Source organism: Aspergillus undulatus (genome assembly GCF_047715775.1).
Source record: "Aspergillus undulatus strain CBS 261.88 unplaced genomic scaffold BDV17scaffold_38, whole genome shotgun sequence".
NCBI classification, from domain to species: Eukaryota; Fungi; Ascomycota; class Eurotiomycetes; order Eurotiales; family Aspergillaceae; genus Aspergillus; species Aspergillus undulatus.
This window is the reverse complement of record NW_027396642.1, coordinates 260,454-286,982: the sequence shown is the minus strand read 5'-3', so window position 1 is coordinate 286,982 and position 26,529 is coordinate 260,454. Positions and strand designations below refer to the sequence as shown.

The window sequence follows — 26,529 nt, the reverse complement described above, 5'->3', positions numbered from 1 at the left end:
GGCCTCGACAGGCACAGACAAACGAGGGACAAAATTGAAACCAAACGAATGATAAGCAGGTGGAGAAGTCAGACGCTGATCTGGTGGTGATCGCTCACTCCCAACTGCCATGCGAGAAGAGATGCATCCCCGTGTAGGGCTATTTATGCTAGACCGGCTGCCGCCCTTCTTGCTCGTCTCACCATGATTCCGGATCCACTACGGGAATTTTTACCGTTGAACCACCTGAGATTGCTGGGCTCGTCCACGACGAGTCTAATTTCAGAGACATCTTTAGATTAGATGGGGGACGAGAGATGGGGCGATCAAGCGATTGAGGGTACATTGACGGAGAAATGAGGCCGGGGAGTTGACAAGCGAGCAAGCACAAGCGATGGTACATTCCTTCGTCAGGTTCGAGGCTTGGGACCAGTTACCCTCTCATTTTAGCTGCAGTAGTTCGGTGGCGTCCAGGGCCTGGGTGTCCATGGGTGATTGATGCCAGGCAACAAAGCCACGGCGCTATCTTCATCAGGCAAACAATCCGTGAAAAGGATTCAGCATTCTCACGCGAGAGGACTTTCAAGGGGAAGCTTGGGGATGTCAATCGCAATTTATTGAATGAGGGCGCCAGGACCGCCATCGTGCGAGGGAAAACGGGGCATTGTCTGCAATATTCGCCGAGCTGGCGTTGGCACTGCAGGGGAGCAGCCACTGACTGACTGCAGCTCAATAATTGGAAGGTTGTGTAAGAAAGGTACGATGCGTATCGTATGTATGTAATGTAGCCGGAACATGACATCGTGTAACGCTAGGCGTAACGCCAGTATTTGTAAAACCAGAGCAAACAGCGTCCCGTGTTTTTGCTCTCTCCCCTTTGGGCCTAGCCTCTCTGCTCTTTCTCTCCGCGCGCTCATCACATCACATCCACTCCTCCACTGCCCAGACTCAAAGAAAGCAAATACGATCGAGCATTACGGAGTATTGGCTACCCAATCGGAGCCGACTCGAAACGGCCCATATCCATCATGTTTCAAGCGCGATATACTCCCCGGAAACGGCCTGGCGTGGCCGAGTGGTCTTGTCTGGTGGGAGTACTGGACCATGCAGATTCCACGACATCGAGACAATCCCCGTTGGTGGCAACATGCACCTCAACCGCCGGTGACGAATGAAAACGGCCAGTCTTGCGTCTGCCTTTGTTCGTCCTGGTCATGGCCGGCCAAATTGCCCCCAGATGGCTGCCACGCTCCTTAGCGAGACTCTGCTGCCAGTTCTGTCCTCGATCTGGGGCTGACTGGACCAACATTACCTCGATATATTGCGATTCTGAGACCTGATCACCTTAGCGCTGGGCTAGTCTGCAAACTCTGCCTCTATTTTTGTCATTATACTCCAGGCTCGGTCTGGGTGCATTGGCTCCGGCTCGGTGGCTCCATTATCCATCAATGCACAAGGCCAAAGGAATTGATTGACAGTTCTAAGTCTAGACGGCTCAAATGACTTGAAAGAAATCTTCCTTTGAGGGGTCTGAGGATTCTACCACCTAATGAGCTGTGGCGCTTAGGCTTCTCTGGTCACGTCAACAAAGCTTTAACGCCTCTATTCCGGCTGTCTCCTTTCTCTCGTCTTCTCTCTGTGCTGATTACTTTGCCCAGAAACCGCTCGGTTTCATCGTCTTTCGCTTTATATACCCGGCCGTCGTATATACCCTCCGGTGCTGAAACAATGGTCGTCTCCTGAAGACGACTATCAACACCTCGCCCATCCGAGTCTCGCGGCCTCCTTATAGACGACTCGATTTCGGTTGTCTATGTCCTTCGTTTCTTTCTCTTTGTCACGGCCGGCCTCTACTTAATTTTTAATAATTATGGCAAAGATTCTCCATGTCTCGCCCGTGGGGTGGGCGGAGATGAAAAATGAGTGGTGGCAGTTTGTGAGTGTCGCGATGCATCTGCATTTGCTTTTGCTAATAGTTCCAGGTCTTGATTGGTATCATATTGGGCAGTATTGCCATTGGGTTTTCATATCTTGTATATTCAATAGTACTAAGATGCATGATTTATATTGAGGCAAGTTACTTGCGCTATTGAATGCTGGCGTCGCTGACTCTCAAAACAGTCGAGACAACGTCCAGAGAAGATCTCGGGCCGAGTATCCTCAAGGGTCAATGAACTGGCAAACAGGCGCCTTGCGTTGGCGAATCAGCCCACAAGTCAAAAGCCATCCTCTGTCGGCGTTTATCTAGGAGGGTTTGACGAGTACTTCAATGGCGACCAGGAGCGCTTTCTGGACGAGTGGGACTTGTTGATCGTTGACCCCTATCAGCCGGGTGTGGTTCGCGCCGTCGCATCTGCTGCCGGCAAGCAGATCTTAGGTCGACTTGATTTTCAAGATGTCGCTTCCAAGCAAGACATGACCTTGGCCGTCATCGACCAAATCGACAAGGCTGTGAGCGAGGTTTTCGAGGGCTCGGCTTTCACCGGCATTTTGTTCGCCAACTGGGAAGGAAAGCTTAGTTCCGCATGCTGGGCGAGCGTGCTTCAGGCGGTGCAACGATTGGGCTTGTCGATATACCTGGAAACTGCGCCTCCAAATTTCCTGCCGGATCGCAATGCGCTGGAGAACCAGGCCATCTCTGGATTGGTAATCAAGAACGCCAGTATACTCCCTAACGGCCAGAAGCGCGATTACTTTCAGCTGCAAAGCATGAAAGCGACGATCAAGGCTTTCGTATCAGAGGCGTGCATGCGAGACTTTGTAGTGGTAGCTTGGGAAACTATCGACGATGATGCGGTTCTGTCCAATGCGGTGGTTCGGAGGTCTCTGCAGTGGTGCAACTTCTACAGCGCACTCCCCTGGATCGGTCGCAAAGCTGCGCTGGAAAATGTTACGCTCAATACAAAGCTACCAGAGCCTCTGTCCTCATTCGGATGGCTGAAGGAGCCAGATATTATGAGCGCGCATGAGACTTGGCGGTCCAACAAGTCCCTCGAAGCCTCAATAAGCGACTCCAGCAGCGACGGATGGAGTAAGCTCCTGCCTTATTTCCCGACTCTGGAAAATGTGTTTGCGTCCGCAGAATGGCATGAGCAGGCGGACGAGGACCTGACAACGACGGTCCGTGACCCTCCCAATTGGGTTTCCCTGGCCAAGTCCCAGAACAACCCCCTCTCTACCTCAATAGGAGGAGTCGAGTACAAGGCATTTGGATGCTTTCCCCTAGGCGCCGAGGCCAATGCGAGCTCCTTTGCCGAGGTTCTCAAGTCCCAGCAGCGGTTGAAGTCGCTCGGCTTGCTTCACCCTGTTCCACTGTCCAAAGTTCAGAATCTAGGCCTTCTCCTGCGGCAATTCCACGACGGCTTTGCGCAACCAAACTGGGGTGCGTCGGATCATCTCACTACCCACGTCAAAGAACTATCCAACCTGGCTACCAATGAGCAGCTCCGTGTACATCTTGGATTGGATTCTGGCTTCCGCAGGAACACCGACATCCGTTTCTGGTCGGTATACCAAATGGATTCAGATGGGATAGATATCTTTGTCTCGAAGAACGTGCAAGGGCTGGTTGGTACTATTCTCCACACGTACTTGTCAGCAAAAGGCTGCCCCCGACATGTATGCTTTGGCGCGGAGACTGCACTGGCGAAGTGGTCAAAGGATATTGTGGAGGACGTTGGCTTGCCCCGTCGTTTGGTGCAAGATATTGAGGCGTTGAGCCCCGAAGAACGACTTCTGTTCTTGCAGCACTTGTCTTTGACCGACGCTACGAGTGATCTCACCAAAGCTATCTGCACGCTTCTTGAGAAGCAACTCTTGGAGGGGACATCTCTCGGACAACTCAAGCAAGTCAACACTATCTCGTACCTCGAGGGAACCGCTTCCGCCGAAACGCTGATCAACTCTCGCATCAATTGGTACCGGGAACAAGGATGTAGCTACCCTTCGGCCTCGACATGTCTAGCGCTTTTCCTCGAAGTTGAGTCGGTCTTCCCCCGAATCCTGAGGGAGCGTCGTGAAGCAGATCTTGTCCAGATAACGAAGGGTTTGTGTCAGCTTATGGAAGGCGCGTCTGTTGACGCCTACACCGATGTCATCGCCCTCTCATTGTTCTGTGTAGCTCGAAAGGGTGCTCTCGACGAGATCTACGAGGAGGTGACCGACCGCAACCCTCTGTTCAACGCGCACTCAGACCAGGCGGCCGCATTTGCTGAGTCTTTCGCCCTCGGATCACGCTGCGAAGCCTACTTCGACATCTCGCCTAGTGCTTTCGGTAAGCTACTGTCAGATCGATTCCGCAAGAACTACTCGGACAAGGATCTTCCAGACTGGATCAACGGTGCTCCTGAAATGGCAACTTCGTATGCCGGTGCACAAATCGACGTCAATCCAGACGACAAAGTTAAGCCAATGCGGGGTTACCAGCGATTCACATTTCTCAGTGTCTTCGCCGTCCCGGCTCTGATCGATATCATCTTGCTCACAATCACCGGACGCGGTCTCTACCTCTCTGCCTTTATGACATACGAGGAGCAGGAAAGCGCCACCACTGCCTTGATGATCTCGCTACTGCTATCCGGAGGTATCGGTACCTGGATTGCCTGTGGTGGTCCGTACTACCTCATCTCCATGGCATTTGCCGCGACGAACATGTTCATTCTGATCCGTCTTATTGCTGGACTCGCGTTCACCGTCGCCGGCGGCCTCATTGGATTCGTCGCTGTGTCTGGCGTCAACGGCCCACGGGCTGGGATTGTCTTCTACCTCTACCTTGTCGCACTCACCACCTATTTCTCCGGTTTCGCCTGTCTCGCCAGTTTCAGCTACCCTGGGTCATCTTTCTTGTCCGGTCGCAAGATCATTTTCGCATGCATCCCAATCCTGTTTATTTCGCCAATCGTGACAACCTTCACCGGCCATGATTCCGCAATCTATATTGCCGTCATCTACGTCTTCATTGGTGCTTTGATTCTGGGCCTGCGAAGCGTTGCTGCGAAGTGGGTAACGTGGTATCAGAAACTGAGGAGAACAGACGACACTGAAATCCGCAAATGGTACATCGAAACGTACGGTGAGGGGAACGAGAAGGTTTTTGGAAACCTGAGTGACCCGGCCGTGCTGAAGCTGTCAAGGGAGGCACTTCTCAAAGACGTCTCAGCGGAATTGAATCGCTGGTTCTTCGCTAGGCACACCACAGAAAGCACGCTCGTTCGCGAACTTGCGCGGGACTGGCAAGCAACAAACTTCCTCCTCGACTGGTACTGCAGGTACGCCGATGTACCAAGACCCATTCCCTTTAGTTCTTCCTGGAACACTCAGACAAAGGTGGCACTGGAGTCGCTCCGGGCCGCTCAACGGGGCATTCGGCTGCACAACGCTTTCATTCATTGGCGCCAGTCCAGCAGGGAAATCGGCTGCGGTGTGCTCTACTTCGTCGTGGCTCTTTTGGACAAGTGGGTTGAGCTTCTTAGTGGCGGTCACCTCATCGGTCTCTCGGCATCGTTGACCTCTGCTTACCGCATGGCTGTCGGTTTCTCGTTGGCCTACTACCTTATCGGCGCTGTATTGATTGACACTAAGGCTCAAGAGCTTCACGATCTCGTCGGCAGTCACACACCTGTGGCCCTGAAGACGGCGAAAGATATTCGAAATTCACAGAAGCGCGACGTGAGGTTCAAGCGGAAGATCTACTGGAAGACTCTCGGCAAGTTCCTCATGTGGCACTCCTGGGGCCTCGCCCTCACGGCAGCCTTGGTTTGGACATTCCAATCCCAGCTGCAGGCTATGATCATGTTCCTCGCTTATGTTGGCGCTTATACCGGTCTTCTCTGGTACCAGTACACGAAGATCTTCACTGGTCCGCACGCTTTAAAGCCATTGCTGATCGGATCCTGCGTCGGTTTGCCCGTTGGAATCGCGCTCAAGGTCTGCCTTCCACACTTTATGTACTCCCAAGTCATCGGCTTGGCTGCGGCCACATGGACAGTCGCATTTCTCTCGCTCATCCCTGCGAAAATGGGCATGCCTAAGCGCGTGGACTCTCCTGTCGAGCTGGGAAGGACCTTCCATGCCTATACCGCGCCATGGGAAGATCCCGACTGGAGCCAGCAGGAGCTGCAAACGTTCTACGAGAGTATCTCTCTCGTCCCCAACGAAACTCGCCTTAAGCTCGAGCCCGCCAGCCATCCCGGAACTGAGGTCAAACAAATGCTCCTTTCGCGAAGAAGGGAGCCGCGAATCGAAGAGGCCTTCCCGCACTCACAAGAGCTTGTCGACACTGCACTTAAGTCTTGGGAGACTGGTGAGGTCGTACTCGAGCTTGTTCCCCTTGGGTCACTTGGTCCTGGTATTCACGCGCTGAGCTGTAGCACGAAGGATCATCTGAAGATTGCGGTCGCCGTGGGAAGAGGGCTGAACCAACGAATTGACGTTAGCGCCAACTGTCAGATCATCGCCGAGACACTTCTCCACGCCGTTGCGGAATCCATTTTGCAAATACCTCACGAGCATGCAGTTCTCGCTGAATCGCTCGTTTCCGCTGGTGTGTCGGAGACCACAGCTCGACAGCTCCGCGATGAGGCCGACACGCCGCTTGTGGTACGCTGGGCAAAGAAGGAACTCCTGCGACAGCTGTGCCTGGGCTTCGAATGCGACTTCCACTGGGAGAAGTTGCCGAAGGCTGTGAGGAAAGCGCTGCTCGATCGCTGTCTCGGTGAACCCTGTCGGATGACCGAGAAGCATTACCAGTGGCTTGAGGAAAGCATATGCCAGCTCGACATCAAGGATTTGGCTGTCCATGTTGCTCGCAGTAACCTAGCTGCTGCTGCTGCCGTTAGTATCCTGGATTATGCCACGTACGGAACTGGTGAAGCTGCAGTTGTCAAGGACTCGGAAACCCCCGCTTACATCCCATATCTGCCTAAGCAGCTTCCATCCGTTGCTTACTTCATCGTGAAGCCCCTGTTCTCGCTGTACTACCTGATCGGCTCCGTTTTGAAATTCGTGGTTGTTGCTATGGTTGCTGATCCCGAGTTCCAGAGAGAATACAATCATGTCATGAGCTTCTATCCCGCCGCGGTTCGGGTTCCCGCTACATTCGCCCTGAGCTTGGTCTGGAAATATGGCAAGTTCATGCAAGATATGGGGCTGTCGTTCTTCCTTTTCCACGGTCGCAATAATGTTAAGCAACTCTGGGATGAGACGAAGGGGATGACGATCAACATCAAGAAGAGCAGGTATATCGTTCAGAGTCTCGACGGGACTTTCACTGCTTTCCGGCATAACCAGCCAGATGGGGGCTTCAAGGTCTTTTACTATACCGGTACCCCCAAGACGGAACCGCAAGGGACAAAGAGTCTCACCTGTGTCAGCACATACTCCAAGGATCTTCTGCTGCTCATCCGCCAAGAGTACAAAGGTGGCAGCGTTCTGAACGAGTACCATTATGACTACCGCACTCCAACCAAGAAGAGCCTCACGCTGAAGCTATCCGAGTCGAAGATCCCCATGGGTCGACGTTGCGTCCGTGGAGAGAACCATCTCCAAAGTGTGCAATACAACCGCAAAGGACTTATCGAGGCAGGTTCGTATATGAAAGACGGCAATCTTATCCGCTTCAAGTACCACTACCGCAAGAACCCCCAATTTGGCGATGAATTGCTCCGCGCTGAGTTTGCCTTGTCGCATATCACTTGCACTGTGTCCTGGTGTGCTCCTCCTCTTCGCCACCCCGAGAAGGTTGAGCGATGGATTCCCCATGCGAAGGTCACCGAAGCGTCTTTCGTTCAGGGTGCGGATGTCTACGAAGCACGCTGGCTGTACGACCACAAGTTTCACCCTACCATCTTCACAACCTTGAACGGGCAAAAGATCCAGACGCCTCCGATGATCGAGCACGACTTCCTTGGTGTTCTTGCCAAGCCCGTTTTTACGAGCTTCGTGCGTGATAACCCTCTATTCTACTGCGACAGTCTGAGCTCCAACATAGTCACCCGGCTATTCGGGTTGACTAGAAAGCGCTTCCCAGTCTCGACCTCTCAGGCTCGCTCCCTAATCTGGAAGGCGTGGAAAGATCGAGTCGATTTTGACGGCATTACTGTCCGCTGGATGGACGAGCGTCTACTTCGAAGAGACAGAACGCTATCACCCTACTGGCGCAGCCGTGACTGGGGTGATCTCGCCTCAGCGAAGAAGTACCTGGAGTTGCGAGCTGATACTATCTCGGCCAGCGCGGATCTCGACGACGGTATTTCCAGCTGGACGCCGTTGGCTGTCAAAGTTAGCGATCTGTTCAATTTCGGTCCTGGGGGTGACGCTGTCGTCAACACTAGGTCTAAGGATTTTGGCTCGGACACTGAAAAGTCGCTGCATGTCATGGCTGCTGACACGGGTACTTGGCCGAACGAAGGAGGTGGTGTGTCTGCTTGTCGACGAGACATGATCAACTCTCTACGCACCATCAAGTGGCACATGATTTGCGAATCGGCAAACGACTTTGGAGTACCGAAGCATCAGACGGAGCAGAACATCCTCTCGCTCAAAGTGATTCCGCTTTGGGGAATGGATTTCCTGACACCGACCCACGGGCTCTTCAATAACAAACTGGACTCAGAGGTGGACAATGTGACGTCTGCGAATGATATGGATATCAAGATGAACTTTATTCCCATCCTAACAGCCTTGGTCAAGGGTGCTCGTGCCGTGCGTCTGTCGAAAGCGGATATCCGCCAGGCAACTAGGGCTCTGGTCAACCTGAACACTTTCTTCCAGGACTCGCGGCACTGGACCCAAATCTGGAACAGCGAGATTGTCAAGGAAAGCTGGCGCGATCTATGGCTTACCCAGGAGATGCCGAACACCATGCCTTCCTCGGAATGGTTCAGCACTGACCTTCCCACGCTGGGGACCCTCGACGTCGCACTGGAGCTCTGGTTCCGCTATCTGTTCATCTTCTCCATTCCCATTCCGGAGAAGATACCAAGTGTTTTCCAGGCGTCCCACCACAGCGTCAGCGCTTCTTATGGAGTCGTCTGCAAGATAAAAAGGAATTGCACCCTGCAGATTTGGGATCACGCGATCAGTTGGCGTGAGACAAATTTGTGCCTGTCGTCCGCTCTTTGCAAGCTTTCACCTTTCGTTCGAAATGCTCTACTTGGCCTGATGCGCGTGACCTCTGCGCTCACTCTGTACCATGCTGATATCATCTCTCCATGTGCCGACTTCTTTAACCCCGGATGGGAAGTTGAGATTGGAACATGCCAGGGAACAATCGAGCACCGCAATGTCTTCCGTCGCAAGGTGGACCCTGTTGTTAACGGCATTACTGACATGCAAAAGTTTGCGCCGGTCAAAGAGATCAAATCCGATCGGCCAACTGTTACAATGTTGTCGCACGTCTGGTACGCTAAGGACATCAAGACTGCCCTTCTTGCTGCAGATATTATCATCAATCAATGGAAGTTCGACGACTACCACCTCGATATCTACGGCGCGGTGGACAAAGCTCCCACGTACTCGACAGAGTGCCAGGAGATCATCGCTTCTAAGGGCCTCAGAGGAAGAGTGACTCTTCGCGGCACAGCCGACCCGATGAAAGTACTCGAAAGCACCTGGCTTTTCCTCAACTCCTCCCTCTCTGAGGGTCTTCCGCTCGCTCTTGGAGAAGCAGCCCTAACTGGCGCTCCAGTGGTCTGCACAGACGTCGGCGCCTCGCTTCGTGTGCTCAGCGACCCAGACGACTTCTCCCGCTTCAGCGCCGTCGTTGCCCCCAATGATGCGCTTGCCCTGGCTAGAGCACAGATTTCCATGCTTGCTCTGCTCGACGAATGGAGCCCGTACGCCGACGACACCTCACCAGCCCCAACCCTTCCCTCTTCGCCCACCCCCGAGGACGTCGCCAAGATCACTCAGCGCATGTACGACAAGTCCGACCAGCGCCGCAAACTCGGAATGATGACTCGCAAGATCGTCCAGAAATCCTTCAGCGGCGACCGCTACCTTCGCGAACACGAGCAGATGCTCTGGATCGGCAAGTCTGCAAAGATGATGGCCTCGCGTGTCCCTGGAATCCACAACGAACCCGCAGATATCGAAACAGCCATCCAGCAAACCCTCCCCATCGAAGAAGAAGTCATCACCATCCCCCGCAGCGCCGTGCACTCCTGGCGCTCCTCCGCCGCATCCGGTATGTCAACGCTGTACAGCAGCTCCACCTCCAATCCATTCCTCCCCAATATCAACAACCACAACCGACCAACCCACCTCCGCCACAACAGCAACAACACTACCTACAGCTACACAAACACGAACACTAACCCCTCGCCAACGCCCAACCAACAACGCCCCGCCTCGCTCTACTCCGCCTTCTCCAACGCCTCCACCGACGCATCCTCCTTCCTCCCGCTCCCCAACTCCTCCGCCCTCCCCGTCTTCGCACCCCGCCACTCCCTCGCCGCCGGTGCCGGTGGTGCTACCAGTCCCGCCCACAACGCCCGGTCTACCCTCGGCGGCAGGCTATCGCCTCGGTTTACGCGAGCCGGCGCTAGCGCTAACCAGCGCCGGTCAAGGTCAGCGGCAAGTAGTCTTTCGACCGGTGGGCGTGAACAGCTCCGCGGGCTTCAGAGGGAAGATCTCCAGCAGTATCGCAATTCAGATGTTAGCACCATCATGAGAGAGGAGTTTTTCCAGTCGAGTGTCTTTAGGGGGCTGGAGGGGCATGGAAATGGGAGGGGGAGTTCAAACAGCTGAGTTGGGGTGAAGCCGGGGTGAATGTTGGTGGTTGATTCTCACTACCTATGTGTTTATAGATTTACTTTGTGCTTTCTTTGTACTGCGTGCAGTCTCTTATGTCTTGTATATCCTTGCTTTTGTCTTACTTGACCGGTCCTAGCGATGACATGGTCAATTTCGTCTGTACAGAAAATTAATGCTATTTTATCATCTCCTTGCTTAATAAAATAGGACCTTGTCTCATACACCTAATTAGTCCCGAGGCCGGGCTGTGACGTACCTGCCATATTTGTACCACGAGGCCCTGCGTCGGTCCTGCCACCTTGCTGTTTGGCCTGTGACTACGGCCGTACGTTCCCATTATACAGTTCTTTTGAATAAGAAAAGAGCCAACCACGACCTCGGGAGTGTTTGCCACCACTTTCTCAGCAATGTCGAGGGAAGGAACGGAGCGGCCACGAGACTCTACCAGCTACCGACCCATGACTTCCATCCCTTCTTATTCCTATCCAGTTTACAAGAATATGCACAGAATGCAGTCAGTTTTTCGTTCCTATACATCCTCTAGGGGCCTCGTAGCTCGGATTGACCGTTATACTTCATTATTCCATCGACATCATGCACTTTCCTCCTCTGCATCTAGAAGTATCAGGGCCGCAGGCGAATATATATCGGATAGTAGTGGAAGCACACCGCTTGATCAACTACAACTATCAACCTGCCTCTGCACAGAACGCTAGATCTCGCGGACTACATCGAACAAGCATCAGCCGAGGTCACGATAGCGCGGGGTAAAGCCGTTTCAATCCTGCAAATCCTCCGCCTGTCTGTTCCCAAAATGGTATGTTGAAGCGCAGCAAATCGTCGCCAAGACCAGCTGGGGCCGTGCTTGGAATTTCCAAATCAGTCACGGTGCCCGCTGCTAGCACTGCGCTCTGACCAGCAGCTCAAGTCTTCCCACCCTCAACTCTCACCACATCTGTATCCACGTTGAACTTGGCGAATATGGATTTCTAAGAATTTGGATGCTTGAGAAATGGCAGGTTCGGCTTCTGCTTCGGCGGGCACCGGTAACCGGATTGTGACGAACGACAACGACGGCGAAACTCGTTCCGCGACGAAATTCACGCGATGCAGAACGGGTTGTTTACGGTGTCGGAAGCGGAGGAGGAAATGTGAGTCTCTTCAATCTCTAGGAATTTTTTCTTGTCCTTTTGGTAAGATGTTTGGGTTGTTCGATGGCTTGCTAATCTTGACTCCGTTGAGCAGGCGACGAACGCAAACCGCGGTGCCAGAACTGCATCGATAAAAACTTCGACTGTAGCTATGGCATGCAGGTGACCTTTCTTCCGAAGAACTCGATTACCGTGACACCGAGAGAGATTCAGTCCCCTCGGGTAGACAAGGGTGTGAGTGCGAAGTACAATAAGATTCAGGTGGGCGACCGGCTTTTGATTGACAAATGCTGGGGAATGTACTGATGGGATCGCACTTTGTTTAGTTCGTCAACGAAGACCCTTTATCAATCAATAACCTCGTCGATCCTCCTGCCGAAGAATCACAGGCATCGTCTCCAGCGTCGACTGGCTCGGGTACGGCTTTACCTCTGTCACCTGCGCCTATACCACCGAAGAACGAGGATGAGAGACGGCACTCCACTTCTGGCTCCGTTTCTGAAGGGAAAAGCGACAATGGTTACTCAAAACTCAGACCCTCTGAGGTAGATAGAATCTCCGACAGCATATCTCGCGAGCGTTATCCTCCCGCAGTCCTCCCGCCATGGGGACTGGACAATTACGACCACCGCCACAATGGTATTCGTACCTTTGCTCAAAATACAAATCCAGTCACGCTTGACCGTTTGGACCGACCAGACTCCTTCAGCGCGAAAGATGAGTCTGCCGTTCGAGGCCTCCTAGCGCTAGGTACACAGGCCGGGCTTGGTTCCAGGATTGACTATGTTTCAAGTCCTGTGGGGAATACAGGACCAGAAACTGCGACAGAAATTGGGCCGGGAACTTCTTTTGCTGCAGATACGCTTCATAGAGCTGTACCGGGCTTTCTCGACGGAATACTGGGTGTGTCTTCGCCGACTGGCCAATTCGCGTTCAATCTCGACGTTGGAAGCGCAAGCTTGTACGGCAAATCGGAGTCCAATCCAGGTTCTGAAGCATGGAAGATGAAACTTCTTCAACACTATCGGTATAGTGTCGCGCCGTGGGTAAGTTGCCTTTATCACATTCCACTCCTTGCTATATTCTCATGAAGCCCGCCGACTCATACTCGGGCCGATCCCATTCGGGATCAACTCCAAAGCTACGCAGACTAATATACCCTCGGTGTTTAGCTAGATATCCACGACCTATCCCACGCATTCGGCATTACAGCCCTGCAAACAGCTGTAAACTCTTCTTCCGCGCGACTACTACCTAGCCTCTTGGCACTTTCGGAGGCATGTCTGCGGATGCAGAGAGGACATGGCTTCGCACACGCCCACGCCCACGAATCCCAAGCGGTCCGTTTCGATGTCACGACGACACTCTATCTTCAACACCCTCATGCAGAGAACTTGGAGTTAAGATTCAACCCGGATACTGGTGAGAGTTTGATGGAAGTCATCTTGTTGCGGTGTTTTGAGAGGTTAAAGGGTCTTGTTTCGGATGTTGCAGGAGCCTGGGCGAACAACGCAGATGGCTATGCACATGGATATGACTACGACATGTTGCGGCCATTGGCCGATGGGGCCTTGGGTTTGGATATGGACTCTGCCATATATTGGATGTTTTTGCGAATGGGTATGTCAATTCTTTCGTCACGATTTCCCTTGCGCGCTGGAGAGGGCCTAACTCGCTCGAGCAGACATAGGGAGATCTCTAGCTAACAATACCCTTATCCACACTCCCCTTCCTCCACAGCCCATCCCAAGCCTCGCCCTCCTCTGCCGGACGGAAAATACGCCGCAACGAGTCGGTCACTATGCGCAAGTTCTTCTCTGGCTTTGCGGCAAAGCCCTCAATGCATACCACCAAGATTCCACCCATGAAATACACCGAGCAGGACCGGCAATGGAGACAGAAAGCTGGCTCGGGATCTTCGAAGAGCTAAACCGATGGTGGTACCTCTGCCCACAGGAATTTCAGCCCATGGTCGAACTTAGTAATGATGGCAACAATGGCCCCAACCTGAATGCAGGAAGCGAATTTCCCCTGCTCCTGTTCACGAACGGTGCTGGCGCGCTATGCAATCAACTATATCATACCGCGATGCTGTTTATGCTTGAGTGTAAACCGCGGACGACGGCGCTAATGAACCTGAATCACTCCCACCACTTGCCAAATGCGGTGCTATCGCCGTTGTGGCACGCGCAGCGGGTTTGTGGAATCGCCCTGAACAATGACCGACGCGAATGCTGGGATCCTTGTTTGCTGGCTTCATTTCTCGTCGCAGCGAGACATATGACGCACGAGTCCCAGCAGGTCGAGATTTTGCGCGGGTTTGATCGAATCCAGGCGCTTACAGGGTGGAGTGTAGGTGAGTATCTGACGCAGCTACGCGAGGAATGGTCGTTTTTTGACGGTGAATGATCACCCCACGGCAATATGCTATTGATGTCGATCAATTGATGTTGAGAATTGCTGGTTCATCATCGTCTCCCGACGACTACCGACACTGTACCCCCACGCAACCTCCAGGTCGCGAATCCGCCAACAAGCACCCCATCCAGTCTCAGCCTCGATATCGCGAATGATCTTGACGATTTGTTCGTGCTCTGATGTGTGACTGAACAATCTTCCCGCAATCCAGAGTGGCTGAACTGCATTATTCAGACATCCCTGGTGCTTATTGCTCGTTGAGATCCCGCAAATGCGGCGTGCATGCCACAACAAGGACAGCGTCGGCGATCGCGGCATCCGCAGCCCTCGAGGCATCAGCTTCAGCAACAGTATGCAAGCCGTGTGGTACAACTGGTTCGACGAGATAGCAGCCCAGTGCACGAAGAGGATGTGCGGGAATGGTTTGCGTGAGATAGTTTGAATGGGAATAAGATCGGGTGGTCGTTCGGATAGCCACGTCTGGAGCTCTTGCCAAAGCGACGCCCAACGGGAGGTGAAAACTTCAGTCGTGCAGCCGTTATCTTCGCCAAGTTCGACGAACTTTGTGCGATTGGACACGAGCTCGGTAGCCTTGACGGAGAGGTACACGGCGTAGTTTGCGTGCATATCAGGCGATCGCGCTTCCTTGAACAGCCTGTATGCGTTTTCCTCTTGGCATCCCATCGGAAGCCACTTGGACGGATGCAGCACCGTCGCCCTTGTCCCGTCTGATATAAGCGCGCCGCACAGGTCTAGCCAAGCCGTTAGCATAACCCCCGTGTACCATGAGTTAGATCGAAGAGACTCACCCATCCTTGCATAACACCAAAAGACTGCCTGCAGCAACCCACCACAGAACCCATGAATCCCACTCGCCTCAAATAACGCCGCGCATCCCTCTAGATGCCGATGCCAGTCTTGCGCACGTGCAGACATCATCTCCAAACAGCAGAGCAACACACAAGCCGCCACTATCTTCGGATCGCGCACTTGGATCAGGGGACTCAGGAGTCGAATCGCCTCTTGGTAGAGCTCGAGACTGTCGTACCAATCTTGGATGCCGGATTTGCGTTCCATCTGTCGCGCGGAGATGGCGAGGATAGCGTAGAGGAGTGGTGGGAAGGAATGCGACAGGGCGGGAAGTTGTTGCCGGAAGGTGCAGTTTGTGTCGAACATGTCGAGCTGTAGGAGAGACAATTAGTATTGAGTTGAATGGAAGGAGCACGTAAGTCGGCGAGCGCTCACCCAAGGCGCAACCTCCGCAACATAATTCTTCAGATACTCGATTCTCCTCCGATTCGAAAGAGGGGATTTAGGCGCGACTTCCCTTCCCCTCTGGTCATGATACGACCTCCCCAAGACACTCGCCGTAGTCGCAGCCAGTGAAGCATCAGGCGGCGCAGCAGAGTTGAATCCCAACTCGTAACCCCTTTCCCTCTTTCCAGCCTCGGGGCTACTGGTTCGCGTAGGCGCGGCTGAGTTCGCAAGCGTGAAGAGAATAGCCCGCAGCTCTTCCTGCGACGCGAGGAATCCGGGATCCTGCGCGAAGCCATCCTGCATCTGGTACCAGCTTCCAGAACCGGGGGAGGAATAATGGAAGGGATCGGTCGGTGTCGGTCGGTGTTGTGGTTCTTCTGGTGCCGTGTTGATGTTTGATGGGAGATGCGGGGATGCCGCCGTCTCACAGCCAGGTGTAGTTGCTACAGTAATGGTGGCATCATGGTAGGTTGATGCGGCATGATGCGAAGGAGCGTGAGATTCGGCGTCATGCCATTCGCGCGGGTCGCGAACGCGATCGTGACCTGTCTCTTGCTCTTGTCGTGGCGACCGCTCCGTGGCGGCGGCGGCGGCGGCGGCGGCGGTTGCGGTCGGTGTTGGTGTTTCTGTCGGGCGGGCATGCTCGAAGGACGACGAGCGCGCCTCACTGTCAGTGTCGAGCCGAGGACGCTTCGGTGCCGGTTCGAAGCCGAACATAGCTTCGGATTCTCGCTGTCATTCGACGATGCGACCCTTGCGCCTTGCGAGAGGGGAACAGCTACAGAGTGCAGACGATGGAAGCAGTAATGACAGACGCAGCGCGGTGAGAACTAAGAATTGGCACTCGTCACTTGTTTCTCGTCAAAAGGCTGAAAAGCCGCCGGCTAAATTTCCTGAATCGGAGAAAGATCTCTTGGAGAAGTACCGAGGTAGAGCCAGGGGGGGAATCTTGAATCATGGCTTGACCGCAGCCAAACGCACATGGTTTCAGTGCGAATCAGATGGAGGAAATCATCTGATCAGTGATCACCGCAATTCCGGACGCTGGCTGGTTGCTTCTTTGAATTCCCCCGCGCTGAATGGTGGGGTTGGGGCATTTCCATCCGGGGAACATTGGCTGTTCCTGGGGTTTGACTGGTGAATGCGTGGCTGTGATCGCCGCTCCAGTGGCACTTCCCCGTTTCGAGTATGCAGTCCAATCACGCACCGTACCATGACTCGTCCCCGGGTTTCGCTGCGGAGGATCTGGGGATTTGGGGAAGTCCTTGGCTCAAGATGCCGGATTGGGTGAAGATTCTGGGGAAGCGGCTGGACGGTTGCAGTTGCGGTTGCACCCAGGGGCCAGGACGTCATCCACTTGCGATTTGCGAGAGGAAGGGTCTGGTCTGTCGTGCCATCCATCCATCCATTGATCCGTATAAATACTGCGACGAGTCCCCCTGCCGCTCCACCCTTACTTTTCCCAGACTCTGAGTCCCCGCGCTCAGTTCTACGGAATCCCCCCACAATGGTGCAAATCAACATGTTCGGCACGGGGCGCACGCTCCAAGCCGCCATCTGGACTGCCTGCGGCATGGCCTTCATCCTCTTTGGTATTTCTCCGTCCTAAGTCGCAAGTGGTCAAGTAGTCTGACATGCGGTCTGTCCAGGTTACGACCAAGGCGTGTTCTCCGGTATTGTCGAGAACGAAAACTTCCTCGAACACATGGGTCACCCCGGGGACAGTCTCATGGGTATCATCGTCTCAATTTACAACTTGGGCTGCTTCACCGGGTGTATTGTCAACTTCATGGTTGCTGATAAACTTGGGCGACGCCGGGCCATGTGGGTGGCTATGATCTGGGTTATTGTATGACAGCCTGCGTCACTCCTTGCATGTTGCATATATAGCGGACCTTTCATTGATTGATGCTTTTCTCAGATTGGAGCAATTCTGCAAACGTCGGCTTATAGCGTGCCCCATATGATGGTCGGTCGATTCGTCGCAGGCATCGGAACAGGAATCGAGACGTCGACTGTTCCTATGTGGCAGGCAGAGCTCTGCGAGGCGTCGAAGCGTGGGAAGTTGGTCTGCAGCGAGCCGCTTCTTGTCGGCGTTGGTATTGTCATTAGGTGTGTTTTTTCATCGCTCGTCGCTCTCATTTGTTGTGTGGCTTCACTGACACGGTGAAGTTACTTCTTCGACTACGGCATGAGCTTTGTCGGTGGCCAGATCGCATGGAGACTGCCCATTGCATGCCAAATGCTGTTTGCATTTGTAAGTTCTGCACCAACCAAGCTTCCAGGAAATATCATACTCACCTTTGTCCAGGTTGTCATCATTCTCATCTTCGGCGTCCCTGAATCTCCGCGATACTGCTACCAAAAAGGACGCAATGAGGAAGCTCTCCAAATCCTAAGTAGCGTCTACGGCAGGCCAAAAGATGACCCCAAGATCCAGACGGAGCAGACTGAGATCCTTGAAGCTCTCGCCGTCGAGCTCAAGAACGGCGAGTACAAGTGGAGGAACATCCTCAAGCCCGATCAGGTTTCGACCGGACGCAGAGTGTACGTTCATGGCAACTCCACGTTGGTGACCATCTTCAGCAGCTAATATCAACGTCTAGTCTCCTTGGTTACGGTATGCAGTTCATGAACCAGGTTGGCGGTATCAACCTCATTGTGTATGGCTCTTCTCGCGCAATGTTTCGACGCGGCTCAACCACTGACGAAGCTACTCCAGATACTTCATCCCCACGGTGCTACACGACAATGTCGGCCTGACTCAGAACCTCTCCATGATCATCGGCGGTTGCGTTCAGATCATGTTCGTGATCGGTAGTTTCTTTCCGACATTCTTCGTCGACAAGGTCGGCCGGCGCGCGCCCATGATGTGGGGATCGCTGACGCTCGGATTCTGCATGATGATGGTGTCCATTCTGCTTAGCTTCAAGGGCACCGCCATTGAAGAGGCTACTTCCTCTGCTTCTGTCGCTTTCTTCTTCGTCTACATGTTTGCCTTCGGTGCCTCGGTGAATTGTATCCCCTGGGTGTATGTGCCGGAGATTCTGCCTCTGCACGCGCGCGCAAAAGGAACAGCTGTTGGTGTCTCGTCGAATTGGATCTGGGTAAGTGAATCCCGAAGACGGGTGTTTCCTCGCTCAGAGGATTGTGCTAACTGCCATTCAAGAACTTTTTTGTTGTCATGATCACGCCGGTTATCATCAACCGTCTTCAATGGAAGGCATATCTCATCTTCATGTGCACAAATCTTGCTTTCGTCCCTCTGGTCTACTTCTGCTACCCTGAGACGGCCAACCTCACTCTCGAGGAGATCGATTACCTCTTCACCAACCGGGAGCAAGGCTCCGTGAAGCTCTCAAAGGAACTGCACAAAGAGCGGAAGAAGTACGGCCATGCTCGTCGGCTCACGGCCGGCGCGGGTGGTGTGTTGGGAACAAGCGACAAGGCCGACAACCTTGCTGAGAAATCCGCGACCGATGAACACCTCGAGAGGGTGTAGATGGCGTAAATGGCTGAAACCAGCAGAGCGACCACCCAGAGTTCAGAACTATGTCTGTCTCAGTCGGAAACCCTCTCGGGAGGGGTTGATGGGTACGCTTAGACACTCAGCCGTCGGCAAGCTGGACTGCCTTTAGCTGTCGCATTGACGAGATGACCCATGTACTGTACCATAGAGTGCGCAGGATCATCCATAGACATCCCCAGACTTATGAATCAGACGAATGAATTCTCGCCGCGTCATTTCCTACCGTTGTCGCATCTTCGTCCCCTGTCGGGTTATAGGCATACTTTGCATACTTTCCGAAAGAGGAGCGACGATGCTCAGCCATCGACAAAGACTGGATGACCGTATGACGGAGCCATTCGGTAGGAACACAAGTCATCTGCCCGCAAGGCCTTCTCTTATTATGCGGATAACCATGTCGCATTAAAGTCAATAAGGATGAAATTGCGCGAGCGTCAGGTCGCAACTCGCCATGAGACGCAAGACTTTGGAAAGTGGGATACGAAGTAGAAAGCTGATAGATATGCTTCATGTTGGAAGGAGCTTATTTAGAATGTCGTGCAGGGTCGTATCCTGTCGTATCTGTCTGCCTGTCTGTCGTAGTTCGGATACTGCGTACTGCTCACGTATTGCCTAGAACAGAACAAGCGCTGACTGGAGCCCTGAGTTGAAACTCCAGTGATGGGTCCATTTTCCGCTTGTATGACCTCTATAACTGGCGGTGTGGTGGAAAACCTGGAAGCTGGAAATTAATTCCATTTCAGCTCGCCCGAAGTATTGCGACCTTCATCGAGATTCATTCGGTTTTAATTCTTATTGAACGATCATAGATCAGCGGCTTTGAATCGAAGAAGTCTGGGCCGTGGATGGTTGATCGCACAATATCAACCGTGCCACTTTTCCTGATCCGGAGAGACGAGTCAAGATAGAAGAAAAAAAAAAAGAAAATTACGAGCCAGGCAAAGGAAACGATGAACGGATGGGAGCACGAAAATGGGAAAAGCCTGTTGGCTGATCCAGGACTGAAGGAAGGCAGTTCAATCACCGAAATTGTCATGATTTGACGGGAGTTGGTCGGAGCCCCAAAAGTTCGACCTGTCACATTCCAAATAGATGGATATCAAATCTAGTGTCCTTTTAGGATGATGAATCCAAGTGCCTGACGCGAGCTAGCTAGCGTGGGTGGGAAACGGGTCTTTGTCGCTTCGCTTGGACTTGCACAGGCCGATTTGGAATTTCGCAGTATCAACTTCGGGGAGAGCTGTGACGCGCCTTTTCAGGTGTCAGATCGCCTCATACATTACATCCCTGGCTGCAAGTCGCAGCAGGGATTATGTGAGTTCAAATCGGGACTCGTCGGGGAATTAAGGTGTTCTGCATTTTTTCAAGTCTCACTGTGCATCATCTCTTAGGCTAGGTTCAAAAGGGAGGCCTTGATGGCAATGCCGAGCCCACAGGAGCTAGTCAGCTCCACATCTTTGATGTATCGATTTTCATGTCAGACTCGCGAGTCACAGCGGCCCTTGTCGGCCTGAGTGACGATATCTCCATGCATCACCCTCCAAGCGCGAAAGCCAAGACCTGTGAAATAAACCGATCGACGGCCTGCTGGGTGGAGTCATCCGGGAATCTACTGGACTCTTACCCCAGACCTGGATAGAGTTCAGCAGCTTCAATAGCCCACTGGGCCACAGCTCAACTTGAGACCCGTCCTACATGCGCCGGCTGAAGCGTGTGGGGACACGGGAACAGGGTCTGCTGAAGGAAACATTCCAAACACAACTGAAGCCGGAGCTTTAACATGTTCCGGATTCCGAGCACTCATATTGAGGATTCAGCTCACGGGCGACGGGTATGTGATCGACAGGGAGCTTGAAAGACACTCCATGAAAGTGCGTAGACACCACCAATATTCGAATCCGATGGGTACGCTGGTCAGTCCGTGGCATGGATGTGATGGCGCCTTGCAGGAACGGCTGAGGAGAACTTCACAGTAGGAAACACCCCCTAAAATAGTATAGCTTGTTTCGAGTGTCTCCGAGGGGTCGGAACCCCAAAACTAATATGCAGATGGTTCGGCGCGGGATTGAACACCCAAAAAGAAGCTCCAGGGATATACCATGCCCACGGGACGGGGCTGATAGGATAATTTGACAGGAACGCCTCTGGGCAAGCCATCCCCTGCAGTGTGAATATTGACAGGATGGTTATTCCTGGCTGTTACTCAAGTCTAGTGCTAACCGAGCTGGAGCCTTCTCTTGATCATGTCTCAGGGCTTACGACGTGGCTGGGTACGATTTGTGTGGTGAATGGCCAGCTAGCATGATCGCCTGCCGCACTGGAGCTGGAGAAGCGCAAAGGACAATATCCAACGCTGGGCCCACAAACTGACAACAGAGGCACATGGGGCCAATGGTGCACTAGTATCCGCTGGGTCCATAGATCCATAGACCGGCAGTTTCTGAACCTCGCCTATACATCATCAGTCGGTTATCACAAGGTTAGAATTGATTTGTGTTTCACTATGTACATGGAGTCTCGATGAGGGCTCGAATGGGATAGATCTTCTCAACTTACCACGGCGGAAACCAGTCACAAATCTGTGGTGGGTAGCTGAATTCAAATCTTGACTGTCGCATTAAACGGTTTCCAAAGTATGTGCGCCACCGTTGACTGTCAAATCAGCGATCCCGCTACTATTTTTGCGCACCGTGGTTTTGCTTTTCCGAGGAGCATCACTTCTCGTAGACACCTAGGTTTAGGAGGCGGCACAAATATCTATCACGCTCATGGTCAATCCACCGGCCCTGTTCAGGAATACTGGATGCAAGTCATGGACGGGAAGATCCGAACAATCCGAATAAATCCTGCCGCTAACATGACATGTCTGACAGCAGGGGGGTTCTACGGATGGGAGAGGGACACGGGAGGGGTCGACATGCGATTGTCCTTTGGATGTATTGAATGCAAGTTAATTGTCACCCCAATCGATCGGTCCAAGCTAAATTGAAGATCTCCCGGGGCCACTGGAAAGGATTTGGCCCGCATGCAGTGCATTGAGCATTCCCACTTCGGCGGCCCCAGGCTGTTCAACCAGAAACCGAACTATATAAGGAAGGGGCTTCGAACGATTAAGCTCCGTAACTGAAACGCACTCTGAAGCTCTTTGGTCCCTGTCCCTCAGACAAATCCTTTTTCCGCAATACCTTCACTATGTTCGAACACCCTACCCTCGATCGGCAATCTTCTCGTGGACCCAGCCGAAAGGCTCATGGCGTCAATTGCATGCAGCCGTCTAGCTGTTTCGGAAACAACGACACAATGACTGTGAGCTGGCGAGTTTGGCCGTGACATTGAACTCTACTGATCATATTGCCATCATCAGATGCCTGGTGTCCGGTGTCCAAGGTGCCAGGGGTCAGGGAAGGAGACTTGGGTCATTCCAGGGAAACATTGTCATGTTTGCGGCACTCCTTGCTGAGAGGGCATTCACAGGTATGGCAGTCAGCACCTAAAAGGCCAGACTCGTGTGAGTATTCGGGACTGACGAATTGTATACAGATTCTTGGCAGAACTGAGGCCCTTACCTCGAATGAGCGCCGCGATCCTCGAAGGGGAGCATTCCCAGCTCCCAACACCACCGCTTCGAAGCACAGACAAATGCGGCATCTTCGCATTCTTTGCGTACGCTCGACGCGGGGCAACGGCATGAGCGCGCAAATAGCGGTCCGATGACCATCAACCGTCACACCGAGGAAAGGTTTGCCGACCGGTCATTTAGGGACGAAGTGGATGATACCCATGGGCAGAACGAATACTGCACCATCACAACAGAGACACAAAGAGTCGACCATTGGGCCATTGGGGCAATGGGTCAATGTACCTAATTCTAGACAAAGTCCAGAGCGTCAGCATCTGGAATTTAATCGATAATGGGAAAAGCGTTCGGTTTTTGGCAGAAAGATCCAGGGGAAGGCACCTTTGACTCTAGAGTGCTTGCCTTACTGGGCGACTCTAGGCCCGCGATCGCACCTTCCTAGTTGGGATAGCTGTTGCGGCGCTGAGTACCGACCACGTGATTGCCCCGTGCACTTCTATGGCCTGGGGTCTCAGGCAGAAATTTGATCTGAAGTACCTGGCTGACGTCATCGCCTTGGGTCCCCGCTCTCTTTTGTAATCGGAGGCACAAGACAGGCACAACCTGAAGCTTTCTCGGATCCATTCACTTCAGCATTGATCAAGGAACACATGCCTCGAGAACTATGGTAGAAACATACACAATCGGCAACCGCAATGAGTGCGAACGCCTCGTCAAGGACTGGGGGTTCAAACACGTCTTCACTTGGGCGGATGGAAGGTAAGCCTACCTTGGTGCTCAATGGTGTCTTATGTGCTGCTGGAAAGGGACATACTAGACACTCCTGGCACAGAGGAGTGCTGATTGAACTAGCAGTAACGCATACTACCCCCCTCATACGCATGGAGGTTTAACAACACATCTCATCCGCCGGGGAACGTTGACAATCACTTACCCTGACGATAACAAGAAGCTGTACAACGGGGAAGTTAGGAAGGAGACGTTTGGGGTAGGGGCGAGAGTGGACGTACCAGCTGGCAAGCGCCATGAGGTTTGGATTGGGGACGAGGGTTGTGAGTATGTGATTGGCGAATGAGAAGCTGTCATTTGTTTGTTCTATCTACTAGTAGCTTGCAACTTGGTCGTCAACGGCCTGTTCTATTTTCTCATGACATTATTGACATATTCACCGACATCTATAATCTCAACATTTAGAGGTCTATCAACATAAGCGAATCTAAGCGAGGCTCAAGAGCGCAATGAAAAAGCGTTCGAGCTTTTGGTCCGACACCCAGCGGCGTACTCTTAGTAAGTAAATCTAAAATCAAGTCTGCAGGGGCAATTAGCAGGTGTTGCGAAAGTGTATTAAAAGATTGGAATCCATACCGTTTGTTTCCCTTGTCAGCATTCTCGGCCAGATATGCTGTTCGTTCGTCACTCGACATTCTATCCCAGATCTCTGCCCGCTTCCTGTCACAATTGTTAGTAAGATACAGTCAATGGAAATGGACAAGAGTCTATGTACTTGTTGCGCCATTCATAGTAGTACCTGGCCCCAATGAAAAGAGCCAAACTCCAAGCAGCCAGCGCTATGAGAACACGGTTTCCGACGCGGTAGTATGGCTTGTCGTCTTCTCGATAGATCTAGGAGCCCGGTCAGCGATGTGTTATCTTTGAAAGCATGGTAAGCAAATGCATGTGCTTACATTGTTGCCAATGATGTTGGAAACCTGAACCATCATGTTGTATAACGCACTAGCAACCGTCCTTGTGGATACCGAACCGGCGTTTCTGGAGGTCATGGCTACTACAATAGCATGTACATAGGGTGCACCAATGAGAATGACGTTAAGAATCCACAATGCCCACGGACTTGAACCGTCTGGGAGGACTGCAAGAGCAATAAGTGGCACCAAGCACCAGATTTCAGCCCCAATGCCGAGAAAAAACCTGATATTCCAGCGCTCGGAGACCCAAGTCCAAACAAGAAGGTTGATGATGAAAAGAGCGTAGGCCGGGATTGTCATCAAGTTAGTTTGGAATGTGCTGAAACCCAGAGATTTCAGTTGCAGAGAGATATAACTCGTTGCCGGCGTATTCGGGATCATCCAGGTCAAGCCAAGCAGGTAGATAGGCCACATATCATAATCCCAAAGAGCATGCCAAAGCATTTTGGGAGTAACTGCTTGACGGTTGTGCATTGACCCTTTGCTAGGATCATCTCGAATGATCCGGTTAACCAGGATCTTTTCCTCATGCTCAGTAAACCATCCATTCTTTCCTCGAAGGACTCCTTTCGTCTGTGTTGGTGAAGGGGGCATCCAGAAAGCGGCGATAATAGCGATAACTCCGGTAATCAGACCCTCGTACGCGAAAAGATATCTCCAGCCCCCGGTTCCACCTTCGTTTCGAATGTGGAGGAAGCCGAACGCTAGGAAAGCACCGATAATAGCCGTTCCTTGATAGGAGACCCAGAAAAAGCTCAAGCGGATGGGCAACTCTTTCGACTTGTACCAAAACGAAAGGAAGAGAATCGTATCAGGGATGCTGGTATATATGTCAGTGAAGGGTTGGGCGATACGCAAGTGTTTGGCATAACTCACAAACCACCCTCAAATAGTCCCAGAAGCGCCCTGCAGACATAGTACTCCGCTCTGTTCTTGAGGAAAGCCTGGCAAGCAGCAATCAAGCTCCAACAAAACATCTGGATGGGGATCCATCGGTCCGGCCCTAGCGCCTTGGAGATTAGCTGAGACGGGAGTTCCGCGAAGAGGAAGGCGCAGTAGAAAATTGTTTGACCGGTGTTGTAGTCATTGGTGTTCATCCCAAGATCATCGAGTAACGTATCGGAATTCGCTTGGACAATATTGCCCCGATCTAGCTGTAGCGCAAAGAACGTGATACAGGCAAAGGTGCATACTCTCCAATCGACCTATGCTTGTGGTTAGCGTTCGTCGTGACTAACAGATGTTGAATGGTAGGTAATACCTTTCTGACGAGCCGCTTCTCTTCTTCCTCGGTCCAGTCAAATTCAGGATCCCAGCGGTGGATGCCTTCATATTCCGGAATTGGCTTGTAAAATCTGGGATTCTCCGTTTGATCGAAAGCAGCCTCGCTGAACTCCTTGTAGCGTCTGCGATCCTTCGCTCCAGAATCCGACGACGAATCTGACTCGACCACTGCATCTGGACCCTTCTTCTCATTGAAAAGGACAGTGCTAATCTTGTTGCCGACGGTGGCATCATTAATAGCCATCTTGTCGTCTGAGCTCGCCATAGTGGCAGACGAATCTAGAGTTTTGGTGTGTAAGACCAAGAATTTTGGCAGTGAATGACTCCGCGGAGTATGGGTGCTGGGTGAATTTAAAGCTTGCTTCTTATCCGGCCCGTCATACTGGTGATTATTTTCTACTTTCTGCCTCTTCGCTCCTGCTATCACGCCATCTTAACACCCATTCGGCGAGGCCTCAAAGAGCTCGACAGCTGCCCACATGGTGGTGGATAACGGCCGACCACCATAGCCAATCGTGGACAACGAGTGCGAGGTGGAAGAGGAAGGTAGCAAGGCACAACTTCGGCTGATACTAATTCTGTATTACGGGTAGTCTCCTCAGGGAACGTAACAGCGGAGACTGCGAAGTCGCCCAGGTAGGAGGCGAAGGGGAGAACCACTTTCCGATATCCATCAGGTTCCGAACTGAGCCAGTCGTTGATCATCAACCGGTCTGCCCCAGTCTAGAGCTGCATGGCATCTGGCATCACGCAAGTTGTGCGGCGGTTGCGTTATTGAAGACGAGTAAGAAGAAAGAGATGATGTCGAAGGCATGTTTAGTGTTGTTTTAGCTCTGGGCCACAGGGGGGTTTGGAGTCGCTATCTCGAAGCTTGGA

The 26,529-nt window shown here is 52.6% G+C and overlaps 6 protein-coding genes across 6 annotated transcripts; 4 read left to right on the top strand and 2 right to left on the bottom strand.

Moving 5' to 3' along the window:
- Positions 1-1,543: 1,543 nt before the first annotated feature.
- Positions 1,544-10,932, top strand: gtb3 (glycosyltransferase family 4 protein). The gene is made up of 3 exons (XM_073754289.1): positions 1,544-1,915; positions 1,962-2,051; positions 2,101-10,932. The coding sequence occupies exons 1-3, from the start codon at positions 1,850-1,852 to the stop codon at positions 10,723-10,725; spliced, it is 8,781 nt and encodes a 2,926-aa protein (XP_073613824.1). The 5' UTR covers positions 1,544-1,849; the 3' UTR covers positions 10,726-10,932.
- An 811-nt stretch (positions 10,933-11,743) lies between these two features.
- BDV17DRAFT_293102 (uncharacterized protein) lies at positions 11,744-14,291 on the top strand (the record flags this gene model as incomplete). The annotated part of the gene is made up of 5 exons (XM_073762519.1): positions 11,744-11,882; positions 11,977-12,143; positions 12,209-12,928; positions 13,055-13,502; positions 13,567-14,291. The coding sequence occupies 5 exons, from the start codon at positions 11,744-11,746 to the stop codon at positions 14,289-14,291; spliced, it is 2,199 nt and encodes a 732-aa protein (XP_073613823.1).
- Positions 14,292-14,309: 18 nt separating this feature from the next.
- Positions 14,310-15,662, bottom strand: BDV17DRAFT_268509 (transcription factor domain-containing protein; the record flags this gene model as incomplete). Its single annotated transcript, XM_073758465.1, has 2 exons — positions 14,310-15,482; positions 15,546-15,662. Coding segments are annotated over 2 exons (1,290 nt in total), but the record flags the coding sequence as incomplete, so codon positions are not given.
- A 1,219-nt stretch (positions 15,663-16,881) lies between these two features.
- On the top strand, positions 16,882-19,460 carry BDV17DRAFT_140420 (putative MFS sugar transporter). The gene is made up of 8 exons (XM_073754290.1): positions 16,882-17,149; positions 17,207-17,406; positions 17,479-17,669; positions 17,730-17,814; positions 17,869-18,104; positions 18,164-18,220; positions 18,280-18,664; positions 18,727-19,460. The coding sequence occupies exons 1-8, from the start codon at positions 17,065-17,067 to the stop codon at positions 19,057-19,059; spliced, it is 1,572 nt and encodes a 523-aa protein (XP_073613821.1). The 5' UTR covers positions 16,882-17,064; the 3' UTR covers positions 19,060-19,460.
- A 3,867-nt stretch (positions 19,461-23,327) lies between these two features.
- BDV17DRAFT_293099 (uncharacterized protein) lies at positions 23,328-23,738 on the top strand (the record flags this gene model as incomplete). The annotated part of the gene is made up of 2 exons (XM_073762518.1): positions 23,328-23,422; positions 23,519-23,738. 2 exons carry the CDS (start codon positions 23,328-23,330, stop codon positions 23,736-23,738), a joined length of 315 nt encoding a protein of 104 aa, XP_073613820.1.
- BDV17DRAFT_140437 (putative transporter) lies at positions 23,601-25,997 on the bottom strand. The gene is made up of 6 exons (XM_073754292.1): positions 25,631-25,997; positions 25,246-25,574; positions 24,349-25,189; positions 24,168-24,286; positions 24,029-24,112; positions 23,601-23,972 (listed from the first exon to the last, which is right to left on the bottom strand). The coding sequence occupies exons 1-6, from the start codon at positions 25,916-25,918 to the stop codon at positions 23,948-23,950; spliced, it is 1,686 nt and encodes a 561-aa protein (XP_073613819.1). The 5' UTR covers positions 25,919-25,997; the 3' UTR covers positions 23,601-23,947.
- Between the last annotated feature and the right edge of the window lie 532 nt (positions 25,998-26,529).